At 38.0% G+C, this 15,698-nt stretch overlaps 1 protein-coding gene across 1 annotated transcript; it reads left to right on the top strand.

Annotated features, from left to right (window-relative positions):
• The first annotated feature begins 2,619 nt into the window (after positions 1-2,619).
• On the top strand, positions 2,620-13,698 carry LOC144445414 (uncharacterized). Its single transcript, XM_078134953.1, has 6 exons — positions 2,620-3,074; positions 5,829-6,547; positions 7,399-7,530; positions 8,848-9,064; positions 12,453-12,531; positions 13,442-13,698. The coding sequence occupies exons 1-6, from the start codon at positions 2,620-2,622 to the stop codon at positions 13,550-13,552; spliced, it is 1,713 nt and encodes a 570-aa protein (XP_077991079.1). The 3' UTR covers positions 13,553-13,698.
• Positions 13,699-15,698: the final 2,000 nt, after the last annotated feature.

Here is a 15,698-nt window from a genome sequence, read left to right as displayed (position 1 = left end):
CTACAAATTTGCTACTCACGAAATATTAGTGCTGCAAGTGAATTTTTTGTAGACTTACAGTATATTTTAGATTAATGTCAAAAGTTGGTCAAAAAATGTTGACAAAAGTCTTCTTATTTTGTAATTTTTTAGCAGATTTTTAATTTATTTTAGACAGGAATCATAGAAATAATTCTTATCTATGAATATTATCAAAATCTTGGTTGAAATTGGTGAAATTTAGTATCTTTTATTTTCCTATCAAAATTAGTGACAGAAATTCTAGTTTTCTGTAATTCTTTTTCAAATTTCAACCTTATTTTAGACTGGACTTATGGAAATAGTCACATACAACTGATATGGTGACAAAACTATGGTCCAAATTGGTCATATTTTTATCTTTTTGTTTTAGTGAAGATGTTTGACAGAAATTCTAAATTTCATGCATATTTTGGCAAATCGCAACCTTATTTTGGACTTGATTTGTGAATAAATCATAAATATATGGATAACATATTTTTTGCTACATGTCAGACAATGTAGGGGTTAATAGAACAAAACTGAGGATTTCAACCACTGTTATATGAGGATTTCAACCACTGTTATCTATATTGCACTCGTAAATGGCAACACTGCTGTGAATTAAACTTTGTCATTACATGCACTTCCACAGTATGTCAGATTACGTAGAAAAGTAACGTTATTTTGAAAAAATTGTGAAAATGGGAAAAGATTGATAATCAAGTTGTCAAGCCCTAAAATGGAGGAAGATACAGATTGTGTGGTCATAGAAATGTAATGTACAAAATGTATAGCTCAAAAATTTGGGGGAAAACACCCCAAAAAAAAAACCTTTGGTGTTAGTAATTTTATTGGTTTGTGTTCATTGTACTTTAGATACATGTATCCATATTTATGTCTTCATATTCTGTCGTAATTCTTTCTTTTTTCGTTCAAAAGGCTCAAAAGGAAGAGTTAAACAATTTTTTAGGATTTTTTTGTGTTAAACAAAGAAAAAGTACAAAATATAGAAAAAAGAGTTTCAGGTTTCTGTTCTAGCATTCTACATTTTGTAGAGGTGATATTAGGGGTTGAGTTGTGTATATTGTATGATAAATGTAAATATTCAATTCATGATTAATATGTACGGAAAATTTCAAATTTTGTTTTATGATCATTCATAATTTGGAATTTTTTGTAAATCAGAAGCAAGCAATTCCTTAATGAGTGTTGGACTGTTGCCAAAGACCTTCAGATATTTGATGGGGGTGGTGGGTGGGGTGGGGTGGGATGGGGTGGGGTGGAGTGAGGGTATTACAAGGTAGTCTAGTTCCTCAAGACCGTATTCCAATTTTACACTGTTATCTTCATACATTACGTCTAGTCAATCTCGTTACTCAAGCACAGAGCATTCTGTGCTCCCGTACAGCATTCATATAAACATGATGACGCCACGTCCCAACATGATTTTAGTTTAAGCAGACTGGAGTGGAGCATGTGGAGTTTGGTTGGACGTTTGGATATCATATCATTCCTAGATAGTACCAATGAATATTAATGAGCAATGACAACAGCCTGTCAAATTGTGATGGATTACTACTGGCATGTGTCGTTTGCACTTTGCCCAGCATGGGGTTGAACCACATTTAACACCTACAGTAGAATGACATTGACTAGACATAATGTATGAAGATAACATAGTGTAGCATTGGAACACGGTTGTCAGGAACTGGACTAATTACAAGGTAAATTATCCAAGAAGTAGATAGATAGTCCGAAAAGAAGAAATAAGAAAGGAGTGAGAATGACATCATGAAAATGTAATAGAGTGTATCTTAAACTGGTCTTATGGATGACAACAGGGTAAAAACTATTTAATATTTTATTTAATACAACTTTACCATGTTCTCCAACTTGCAAAAACAATTTGAAAGACAGCATAAAGGTGTTTGTGATTCAGTAAATTGTAAAAAACTAAAAACAAATGTGTAGCATGTTTGTATTTCTCAATGTGCATACAATAAACAGTTTTGCACATTTGAGAAGTTTTTTCCAATTTATTGATTTACTAACAAGGATGTGGTATATGTTGTTTCACATTGTTTTTTTTAGTAGTATACAATAGTTGAGTTTGAAAATCCAAGATAAATACTGTATTGCCATCCATATGACCACTTCAAGGCAACTTGTATTTGAAATGTTCTCTCCAGATAGCAATGATCAAAGGTGATTACATAACAAAAGATAGCATTATTATGTAAACTTCAACTTCTGTGTTTGTGAGAAATAATGAGATGGTACCCATCACTCTGCATTCTAGGATGGGAAGTGTCTTTTTTCCCATTTTCAGTCAGCAGTGTCACATAACACATACAACTTACAAGTGTACTATGGATACTCTGCTTGTATAAAGCTGTATTAGCAATATAATTTGTTTTCAAAATCACATCTCAAAGAAATTAACTAATATATGTAAAAACACTAGCATAATGTTTTCTTGGTGCTTAATTCTCTTTCATTTCTGTCTTGTAACTTTGTTGTTGTTTCCACTATGGACAAGTGAAATTGTACAATTAGTTTTATACCAATGATTTTGTTATTCCATCAGGTTCGCGTACCTCAAAAAAATCTTCCACACAAATGTCAAGTGGGAGTTGTGAACCTGACAATGGCCTCAGCTGCCAGCCTGGCAGTAGGTACTGTGACCCTGACAATGGGCTGTGTGACCCTGATAATCAACTCTGTGGGCCATATGAAACAAAAAGTGGACAAACTGACTTTGAAAGTTGGCATTTCGAGCCAGAAAGTGGACATGTTGAACTTGGGAGTGACCAAAACAATCCAAGCAAAACACTTGATGAACTCAGGAGTAAGCAGAGTGAACTCAGGACAGGGTGCAAACCTAAGACAGGGATGTGTGGACCAGGGGGTTCACAATGTGGAACCAGTGATGAGGAGGATAATGAAATACTAGATGGTGAACATAGGGACATCCAGGTGATTGATGACACAACAGGAAAAGATGATTATTGTGGTAGTGACAGTACAAGTGAAGATGATCCTCCAGATGAAAAACCAACTTACCCAAGTTATAGGTAGGAAGATTCTACAAAATGTTCATTTGGACAAATTTAGTCATTATGACAAACCTGAATATTGGTTTGTATGTCGAGGATGTACACATAGCTGTTTGGTGCTAACACTGACCTAACACTGACCTAACACTGACCTAGCACTGACCTAACACTGACCTAGCACTGACCTAACACTGACCTAACACTGACCTAGCACTGACCTAGCACTGACCTAGCACTGACCTAACACTGACCTAACACTGACCTAACACTGACCCAACACTGACCCAACACTGACCCAGCACTGACCTAGCACTGACCTAACACTGACCTAGCACTGACCTAGTGCTGACCTAACACTGACCTAGCACTGACCTAGCACTGACCTAACACTGACCTAGCACTGACCTAACACTGACCTAACACTGACCTAGCACTGACCTAGCACTGACCTAGCACTGACCTAACACTGACCTAACACTGACCTAACACTGACCCAACACTGACCCAACACTGACCCAGCACTGACCTAGCACTGACCTAACACTGACCTAGCACTGACCTAGTGCTGACCTAACACTGACCTAGCACTGACCTAACACTGACCTAGCACTGACCTAACACTGACCTAGCACTGACCTAACACTGACCTAACACTGACTTAGCACTGACCTAACACTGACCTAACACTGACCTAGCACTGACCTAGCACTGACCTAACACTGACCCAACACTGACCTAGTACTGACCTAACACTGACCCAACACTGACCTAGTACTGACCTAACACTGACCTAACACTGACCTAGCACTGACCTAGCACTGACCTAACATTGACCTAGTACTGACCTAACACTGACCTAACACTGACCTAGTACTGACCTAGTACTGACCTAACACTGACCTAACACTGACCTAGCACTGACCTAACATTGACCTAACACTATGCATACCTACTGTAAATAGAGACATTGTCCCCTACTGTAAATACAGACATTGTCAGCCTACTGTAAATACAGACATTGAGCCTACTGTAAATACAGACACTGAGCCTACTGTAAATACAGACATTGTCAGCCTACTGTAAATACAGACATTGTCAGCCTACTGTAAATACAGACATTGTCTGCCTACTGTAAATACAGACATTGTCAGCCTACTGTAAATACAGACATTGTCTGCCTACTGTAAATACAGACATTGTCAGCCTACTGTAAATACAGACATTGTCAGCCTACTGTAAATACAGACATTGTCTGCCTACTGTAAATACAGACATTGTCAACCTACTGTAAATACAGACATTGTCAGCCTACTGTAAATACAGACATTGTCAGCTTACTGTAAATACAGACATTGTCAGCTTACTGTAAATACAGACATTGTCAGCCTACTGTAAGTACAGACATTGTCAGCTTACTGTAAATACAGACATTGTCAGCCTACTGTAAATACAGACATTGAGCCTACTGTAAATACAGACATTGTCAGCCTACTGTAAATACAGACATTGTCAGCCTACTGTAAATACAGGCATTGTCAGCTTACTGTAAATACAGACATTGTCAGCTTACTGTAAATACAGACATTGTCAGCCTACTGTAAATACAGACATTGTCAGCTTACTGTAAATACAGACATTGTCAGCCTACTGTAAATACAGACATTGAGCCTACTGTAAATACAGACATTGTCAGCCTACTGTAAATACAGACATTGTCAGCCTACTGTAAATACAGACATTGTCAGCCTACTGTAAATACAGACATTGTCAGCCTACTGTAAATACAGACATGTCTGATATGAATTATGGACTGATATAGGTAGTTAACCATTACAGTAGGCTGACAATGTCTGTATTTACAGTAGGCTGACAATGTCTGTATTTACAGTAGGCTGACAATGTCTGTATTTACAGTAGGCTCAATGTCTGTATTTACAGTAGGCTGACAATGTCTGTATTTACAGTAGGCTGACAATGTCTGTATTTACAGTAGGGGACAATAAGCAAGCTTATCAGAAAGGGATTCTTGAACTGTATTGTAATATGATAGACCCCTATCACATGTGAGTGCAATGTTGGCACACTAGGGAATTTTATACGAGTGCTTGCAGTGTACGCCAGCTGCAGTCATGTAGTTTCATGAATATGGTGAGTGAAAGTGTAGTAGAAAACATGACAACATGAGTGCAAGTATTCTATGTGCCCATACTTGCTCCCGCACAACATGGACTTTTGTCATTATTACATTGGAAAAAGCAAATGTCCATAAAACAGGTGATTAAGCAATTAAGGAGTGAGTGTGCCCTCATTTGCATGTCATATGAATACAGGTATGCAATAATGTTTGTGGTATTGCAGTGCAAATGCTACTGGTATGTGCATGCACTGATTCAAATAATCACTGGTATGTATATGTAAAGATATTGTACATTTGTATATACTTTCCACAAAGATCCAACTTAAGTTTAGTACATATTTAACTATACAGGTTTGTAATTAACAAGTATAATGTACTGTCTATGTGTCATTCACACCATCAACACAGCTCTAACATCACATTTTCATGAGTTTGAATTATTAACCAATGACCACCATTGTTCACAATTACATTTATACTGCAAAGCAGTTTTGAATGACCAATCAGCATATCTAAAGTAGTTGGCAAACTTTTGATAATGTCGTGTATATCTTTGATATTGTAACATATCTTTTGTCTGACGATTTAATAGAAAAATATCTTCTATCCCATCTCCGTTTTATTTTTCGTTATAGTCGTGATGGTACCCCAGCCATTAGTCGAGGTCTTGCAGAATACAGAAACAAGAGAGCTAAAAAAGAAATCAAGATGTGTTTAAAGAAAGTCAAACCAACTCATACAAGATTTGATGACAATGATGATATAGCAATGCCTGTTGGTGGCAGCAAAGCACTGAGCAAAGTAAAGGACTTTCTTGCCAAGAGCACATTTGAGGAAGAAAGTGAACAAACAGATTTGGGGTCAGGGGTCAAGAGTGGGTTATTCCATTGTATTGGTGGGGATATGAATGCTGAGGCTGGAGGGGATGTCAGTAGTGAGAGTGATGGGTCATCTGGGGATGACACAAGTGTGGATGGAGACATGGATGAGGATGAGGAGAAGAGGGGGTTAAATGTGGAAGAAGAGGGCGCAGATTTATCTGGTGAAGAACATGAAGAGGTGAACTGGATGGATCTGTATGATGATTATTTACACAATGAATTTGGTGTTGGAGAGGAGGACATAGAAACTAATGTCACAAATGTGGAACCAACAGAAGAACAAGCTGAGGAAGATCCAATCTGTCAAACAGAGGAATCCACCATGCCACAGGAACTGAGTCAAACAGAGGATATTGTATGTGAGGAATCCACCATGCCACAGGAACTGAGGGATGATCCTGAAATTGAGAAATACTGGGCACAAAGATATCGACTGTTTTCAAAATTTGATCAAGGTGTAAAGATGGACAGAGGTAAGTGGAATGATCAACATACTTTTGAAAACATGTGTGCACAGGTGTAATATGTGTTATGCTTTCAGACTGGACTAGCATAAGGATTGTGTCAGTGCACAGTCTTGACTCAAAGCTAACTCTTGGCTGACACTAACACCTCACCAGTATGTGTTAGCAACTGGAAGGGTTTATGTCTGCACTAGCCCTGTGTTAACACCAGGCAAGCTCAGTGCTAACACTAGGCTGGCACTAACACCTCACCAGTATGTGTTAGCAACTGGAAGGGTTAATGTCTGTACCAGTCCTATGTTAACACCAGATGAGCTCAGTGCTAACACTAGGCTGGCACTAACACCTCACCAGTATGTGTTAGCAACTGGAAGGGTTAATGTCTGTACCAGTCCTATGTTATACCAGACGAGCTCAGTGCTAACACTAGGCTGGCACTAACACCTCACCAGTATGTGTTAGCAACTGGAAGGGTTAATGTCTGTACCAGTCCTATGTTAACACCAGACGAGCTCAGTGCTAACACTAGGCTGGCACTAGCACCTCACCAGTATGTGTTAGCAACTGGAAGGGTTTAATATCTATAACAGCCTTGTGTTAACATTGCGCCAGTTAAGTGCTAACACCAGGTTGGTACTACTAACTACATGTACATGTAAGTGTTAGCGACTGTAAGAGTTTAAATGCCTACAGCAACTGAATGGCAATATTAGACTAACACTGGGATAGCAAATTAGTTGTTTCTTGAACTTTATGTACTGCACTGATTGTTTTCTTGACTGAGGACGTGTGCTCATTTATAATGATGATATAATGATCTAACAAAATAATGTAATACATTTTATATTTGAACTTGACAGAGGGCTGGTACTCTGTGACACCAGAGAAGATAGCCAGACATATAGCTAGAAGATGCCAGTGTGATCTCATTGTGGATGCTTTCTGTGGAGTTGGTGGCAATGCCATACAGTTTGCCTTTACCTGTGAACGAGGTTTGTAGGATCTTGACAGTAACAATTCAAACATTAGAGTGACTTTGTCTGTAACTTTTTGGTCTTTGGTTGTTGTGTCTTTTTCATTTAGCAATATTTTTTATCTTATTCCAACTAACAAATCTTGGTGAATTGTGTTGATTAAGTGGTAAATTTTGAAACCAGCAGACTTGATTTCCAAGCACCTTACTGTGAGCTTGTGGTGGTCAAACATGCTGAAAGGTGCTTTCTGAAGAGTGCCCCCAGTGGCCAAAATGTACAATCTTTTGTCTTTCTGATGATCTGTGTCTAGTGTATTCAGAAAGAGATACTGTAGCTGTGAAAATTCAATGAAGGTTCATTCCCTCTCCCATAGTGAACCATTCCCAGTGTAATATCATAACTAGGCAAAGCCCATAAGCTCGCGCAGGTTAGATTCATTTGTGACCGGCTGCCTGGACCAGGGTTCGTACACTTGATTTTGGTCATTTTCCAGGGGTGTTGACCATCAAAATTTATTATATTGAATGACATCTAATTCTCTGACGTAGACGAGAAGTAATTAACAACGGCTCTCACAATATGTCACAAAATTTTTTAAAGAAAGTCAACACTGCAGTTGTTGGTTCCAAAAAAACATCATAGCCATTAGATTAATATTGTTCATTTTCAATCAGCCAACTTATCATAGACCCTCCACCAATGTTGGTCTTTGGACAAATGTTGTAGACAAGTTGCTGAACATCGTGATTTCTCAATTCAACTCAATGATTTAGGAATGTTACTGTACCAACAAACATAGAAAAGTAGTTATTCTTTTTAGAACATGTCAAAAAATTCAATTATTGACAATATAAATGTCAAAACTGCACTTCTGCAACCTGGAAATTCAACTGGGCTATTATATGTCATCAGTTCAAATAGTGTAAAAATTTCTAGGGGTACATTGATGCCTCAATACTCATTACAATGTTACGATAATCGTGCCAACAGGCCTACTGTTACAACAGGCCTATTGTTACAATATTGCAATGCATGGTGGTGTTATGTCGCCGATATGACGACCGGAGTATGGTAGCGCATGGAGAATGCATATAGTATATGGAAGGCGCATGTGTAGTCACTGCGCCGCAGTGCATCCCTGAGAGAACCACCAATTTTTTATCGCATAGTATATACGACGCGCATACGTACTAGTCATTGATCTGCTACATGGCAGCTTTGCTGCCACTGTGCGAGCTATTACAGAATGTCAGTTCGAAGTCATATTTGCCTCTCCCATTCCCAGTATATTACAGAATACCAGTTCAACGCAATGTTTCAATCTTCATCTTACAGTGATTGCCATAGATATTGATCCAATCAAAGTGGACTGTGCCAGACATAATGCAGCAGTATATGGAGTGGCAGATAGAATTGAATTTATCATTGGAGACTTCATGACATTGGCACCTCATATCAAAGCTGATGTTGTATTCTTGAGCCCCCCATGGGGAGGGCCGGACTACTTGCAGGCTGATGTCTTTGACATTAACACCATGATGGACATCAGTGGATATCCTTTTATCTAATGAATGTGGTTTGGTGAAATACTTTATAACTTACGGTGGATTCTACCACCTGGGTACAGTCCTGAATGTGGTTTGGTGAAATACTTTATAATTTACGGTGGATTCTACCACCTGGGTACAGTCCTGAATGTGGTTTGGTGAAATACTTTATAATTTACGGTGGATTTTACCACCTGGGTACAGTCCTGAATGTGGTTTGGTGAAATACTTTATAATTTACGGTGGATTCTACCACCTGGGTACAGTCCTGAATGTGGTTTGGTGAAATACTTTATAATTTACGGTGGATTTTACCACCTGGGTACAGTCCTGAATGTGGTTTGGTGAAATACTTTATAACTTACGGTGGATTTTACCACCTGGGTACAGTCCTGAATGTGGTTTGGTGAAATACTTTATAACTTACGGTGAATTTTACCACCTGGGTACAGTCCTGAATGTGGTTTGGTGAAATACTTTATAACTTACGGTGGATTCTACCACCTGGGTACAGTCCTGAATGTGGTTTGGTGAAATACTTTATAACTTACGGTGGATTTTACCACCTGGGTACAGCCCTGAATGTGGTTTGGTGAAATACTTTATAACTTACGGTGGATTCTACCACCTGGGTACAGCCCTGAATGTGGTTTGGTGAAATAGTTTATAACTTACGATGGATTTTACCACCTGGGTACAGCCCTGAATGTGGTTTGGTGAAATACTTTATAACTTACGATGGATTCTACCACCTGGGTACAGCCCTGAATGTGGTTTGGTGAAATACTTTATAACTTACGATGGATTTTACCACCTGGGTACAGCCCTGAATGTGGTTTGGTGAAATACTTTATAACTTACGATGGATTCTACCACCTGGGTACAGCCCTGAATGTGGTTTGGTGAAATACTTTATAACTTACGGTGGATTTTACCACCTGGGTACAGCCCTGAATGTGGTTTGGTGAAATACTTTATAACTTATGATGGATTCTACCACCTGGGTACAGTCCTGAATGTGGTTTGGTGAAATACTTTATAACTTACGGTGGATTCTACCATCTGGGTACAGCCCTGAATGTGGTTTGGTGAAATACTTTATAACTTACGGTGGATTTTACCACCTGGGTACAGCCCTGAATGTGGTTTGGTGAAATACTTTATAACTTATGATGGATTTTACCATCTGGGTACAGCCCTGAATGTGGTTTGGTGAAATACTTTATAACTTACGGTGGATTTTACCACCTGGGTACAGCCCTGAATGTGGTTTGGTGAAATACTTTATAACTTACGGTGGATTTTACCACCTGGGTACAGCCCTGAATGTGGTTTGGTGAAATACTTTATAACTTACGGTGGATTTTACCACCTGGGTACAGCCCTGAATGTGGTTTGGTGAAATACTTTATAACTTACGGTGGATTCTACCATCTGGGTACAGCCCTGAATGTGGTTTGGTGAAATACTTTATAACTTACGGTGGATTTTACCATCTGGGTACAGTCCTGAATATGGTTTGGTGAAATACTTTATAACTTACGATGGATTTTACCATCTGGGTACAGTCCTGAATGTGGTTTGGTGAAATACTTTATAACTTACGGTGGATTCTACCATCTGGGTACAGCCCTGAATGTGGTTTGGTGAAATACTTTATAACTTATGATGGATTTTACCACCTGGGTACAGCCCTGAATGTGGTTTGGTGAAATACTTTATAACTTATGATGGATTTTACCATCTGGGTACAGCCCTGAATGTGGTTTGGTGAAATACTTTATAACTTACGGTGGATTCTACCACCTGGGTACAGCCCTGAATGTGGTTTGGTGAAATAGTTTATAATTTACGATGGATTCTACCACCTGGGTACAGCCCTGAATGTGGTTTGGTGAAATACTTTATAACTTACGGTGGATTCTACCATCTGGGTACAGCCCTGAATGTGGTTTGGTGAAATACTTTATAACTTACGATGGATTCTACCACCTGGGTACAGCCCTGAATGTGGTTTGGTGAAATACTTTATAACTTACGATGGATTCTACCACCTGGGTACAGCCCTGAATGTGGTTTGGTGAAATACTTTATAACTTACGGTGGATTTTACCACCTGGGTACAGCCCTGAATGTGGTTTGGTGAAATACTTTATAACTTACGATGGATTCTACCACCTGGGTACAGCCCTGAATGTGGTTTGGTGAAATACTTTATAACTTACGATGGATTCTACCACCTGGGTACAGCCCTGAATGTGGTTTGGTGAAATACTTTATAACTTACGATGGATTTTACCACCTGGGTACAGCCCTGAATGTGGTTTGGTGAAATACTTTATAACTTACGGTGGATTTTACCACCTGGGTACAGCCCTGAATGTGGTTTGGTGAAATAGTTTATAACTTACGGTGGATTTTACCACCTGGGTACAGCCCTGAATGTGGTTTGGTGAAATACTTTATAACTTACGGTGGATTTTACCATCAAGGTACAGCCCTGAATGTGGTTTGGTGAAATACTTTATAACTTATGGTGGATTTTACCACCTGGGTACAGTCCTGAATGTGGTTTGGTGAAATACTTTATAACTTACGATGGATTTTACCATCTGGGTACAGCCCTGAATGTGGTTTGGTGAAATACTTTATAACTTACGGTGGATTTTACCATCTGGGTACAGCCCTGAATGTGGTTTGGTGAAATACTTTATAACTTACGGTGGATTTTACCATCTGGGTACAGTCCTGAATGTGGTTTGGTGAAATATTTTATAACTTATGGTGGATTTTACCACCTGGGTACAGCCCTGAATGTTTTGGTGAAATATTTTATAACTTACGGTGGATTTTACCACCTGGGTACAGCCCTGAATGTGGTTTGGTGAAATACTTTATAACTTACGGTGGATTTTACCACCTGGGTACAGCCCTGAATGTGGTTTGGTGAAATAGTTTATAACTTACGGTGGATTCTACCACCTGGGTACAGTCCTGAATGTGGTTTGGTGAAATACTTTATAACTTACGGTGGATTTTACCACCTGGGTACAGCCCTGAATGTGGTTTGGTGAAATACTTTATAACTTACGGTGGATTTTACCACCTGGGTACAGCCCTGAATGTGGTTTGGTGAAATAGTTTATAGGATTTTATTTTTAGGATATAATTGTTATTGTATCATGTGATAAATCAGCCTGCTGTAATGCACAGCAAGTTGATAAGGTTTACCTAGATGAGGATGAAGGGCCATAATGTAGTCGCACCCTGTATAGGTTTCTACATAGACCCTCGTGGGTGGAGGGTCTATGGTTTCTACTAGTTGTCATGGTTACTTTCAAAGTGTGGACCACAAAGCACCAAATAAATGCATACTTCCTTAACTCAACATACAGATGAACTCATGAAAAAAACTAAACCCATCACCAATAACATCGCTATGTTTGTGCCAAGGAATGCCAACATTCAACAGGTAAGCATTTCATATCTAAGGCAGGCTAGGTTAGTTTTTGGCAATTTCTGTCTTTTGATGTCCTAGTCCTGTATAACGTAGTACTTTTTTTTTATTCAACTTGTTCCTTGTGTATACAAAGGACAAAAATAAATTATGTGAAAGTCACCAAATAAAGCAAATCAGGAATTGTTCTTTTTCACGTTTTGATTGATTGATTGATTGATCGATTGATTCATGTTTTTGCTAAGCTCTGGAGACCAAGGTTTCTGGTACTTAAATTGATGTGTGTGTGTTGGGGTGGGGGGGGGGGGGACCATGATTTGTGTGTGTGTGTGTGTGTGTGTGTGTGTGTTGGGGTGGGGGTGGGGGGGCCATGATTTGTGTGCATACACTGGTAAAATACATTGCCCACTTGGATAAGTTTGTTTAGTGTGTACATATACATGTTGAATCTTGTGTGATTGTAAATATTCCGTTGCTATTTTGAACAAGATCTACATTGCAGTTATAGTGTTACATCATGTAACAAAGAATTCAAAATCGGAACAGTTGCGAGGCAAAGTGCTAGATCTAGCATATGATGAAGTGCTAGATCTAGCACTTTGACAAAAACCGATTAAGTGCTAGATCTAACACTTTGCCCCACAACTGTTCAATTTTAGACCATTTAGCTGCATGTAATTGATGCCACACATGGACAAGAATAAACTTTAATGAAAATTTCTGCTCATAGAGTCATAAAAATACTTTTGGAAGTGAATGTTACAGTTTTGCTGACGTCCCTTGGTATCATCAGGGTATATGTCAGTGAAAATTTGGAATTCACTTCCAAGAAATGTTTAGACTGTGATTAGAAGTTTTACCATGAATATTTATTCTTGATTAATCAAGTCGTCCTTACTCATTATCTATTCGTATTTTTTCTCAGTTGGCATGTCTTGCTGGTCAAGGTGGAAAAGTCGAAGTGGAACAAAATTTTCTGAACAGAAAATTGAAGACTATTACTGCATACTATGGAGAACTAGTTGCTTCTCAGTGAACAAACTTATCAAGGACTGTTCCACAGTGATGGACAAAGGTCAAGGAATGTATCTTATTGCAGGTCATGGGTCAAGGACTGCTCCCCAGCTGGGTCAAAGAAAGGTCCTCAGTGAAGGTCAAATGTTGTTCCTCAGTGAAGGTCAAAGGTCAAATATTGTCCTACATGAAGGTCATAGGTCAAATATGCCGTGTGCCATATTTGATGTAACTTATAACATTAACAGTATTATCGACTAGACATCTTTCTGCACTGACACTTTTTATTGTCAACAGAATATTTCATGTAATAACATACAATATCTCAAGATACTTATCATCCCAATAGTCAGGACGCCAAGGTCCAAAAAAAACGTCTTAAAACAACATGCCTATCATCCCAAGCCCCCTTCTTGTTATTACATAAATTAGTGTTGCTGTACATTTTTAGTACTGATGTTCACTTATTCTTGATAGAGATACAAGTCAATTTAGAGCTAACATACAGTTATTAGATAGTTTATAGCATGAATATAAGAGATAATGAGAAATGAAATAAATGTTTGTCATTGTTATAAAATTGTTATACCTGTTGCTCTGTTAAAAATGGGTCAGAAACAGTCTCTATTTTGTACGATTAACTTCAAATTAATGCCATAAAGTCTAAAGTCTGTAAAAGGACTTGACAAGATATAGATTTGAAGAGAAGTAAAAGGGCATTATATTTACCACATAATATTTCATCTTAGCATTATTTGAAAGTGATTATGTGGATGAGAATAGAGAGTTTATTTTGGATTTGTCATACAGCTAAAATGATATAGGCTTGGTGTCACACTCGTGATATGACATTTATTACACACCCTCAGATAACTTCTAATGCAAAAGAAACAATTACATATGTGCCATGCACAGTGGGGATGTAGAAGTTGTCAAGTTGCTATGTTGATTATCAGTTAGAAAAGAAACAATTACAGCCATTAAAATCATCGTCTGTTTTTACTGAATTATGAAAGAATAACAGTGCTTTATCACTGTCCAATGTGATTGGGTAAAGGATCCTACTGTGTTTATTGTGTCTCTGTTATTGTTAGTCTAGAGTCGAAATATGTCTATCTTGGTGTCAAAAACGTAATGTTGCATGAGTGAAACATCAAGCCTACATGATTTTAACTATAATAGACCAAGTCCATGTTTGTAAATCTATCTATTGCAAAAGATTTTAAACTGTGTAAAATGTTTGTTTTGTAAATCCAATAACAAAGCTTTCATGCACTTTTTACCATTTCCAATTTATTGATGTCAAACATTGGCTTGGTCAATGGTTTTTCACATTTTTTTTTTTCAAGTTGAAAAATTTAATAAAGTTTTATCATATTGAAATCCAAAATGAATACCCACTTGTCATCTACATAGCCACTTGAAGAAATAGTTATTAGAGTTCTTAGTTTGTACACGAGTACTACATAGTTACTTAGTTTGTACATGAGTACTACGTAGTGACTTAGTTTGTACATGAGTACTATGTAGTGACTTAGTTTGTACATGAGTACTACATAGTGACTTAGTATGTACATGAGTACTATGTAGTGACTTAGTTTGTATATGAGTACTACATAGTGACTTAGTTTGTACATGAGTACTACATAGTGACTTAGTTTGTATATGAGTACTACATAGTGACTTAGTTTGTACATGAGTACTACATAGTGACTTAGTATGTACATGAGTACTATGTAGTGACTTAGTTTGTACATGAGTACTATGTAGTGACTTAGTTTGTACATGAGTACTACATAGTGACTTAGTATGTACATGAGTACTATGTAGTGACTTAGTTTGTACATGAGTACTACATAGTGACTTAGTTTGTACATGAGTACTACGTAGTGACTTAGTTTGTACATGAGTACTACATAGTGACTTAGTATGTACATGAGTACTACGCAGTGACTTAGTTTGTATATGTGTACTACGTAGTGACTTAGTTTGTACATGAGTACTATGTAGTGACTTAGTATGTACATGAGTACTATGTAGTGACTTAGTATGTACATGAGTACTACGTAGTGACTTAGTTTGTACATGAGTACTACATAGTTACTTAGTATGTACATGAGTACTACGTAGTGACTTAGTTTGTACATGAGTACTATGTAGTGACTTAG

Source organism: Glandiceps talaboti, chromosome 14 (assembly GCF_964340395.1).
Source record: "Glandiceps talaboti chromosome 14, keGlaTala1.1, whole genome shotgun sequence".
Lineage (NCBI taxonomy): Eukaryota > Metazoa > Hemichordata > Enteropneusta > Spengelidae > Glandiceps > Glandiceps talaboti.
Note: the sequence above shows the minus strand (reverse complement) of the source record. Positions and strands in the feature narration are given on the sequence as shown.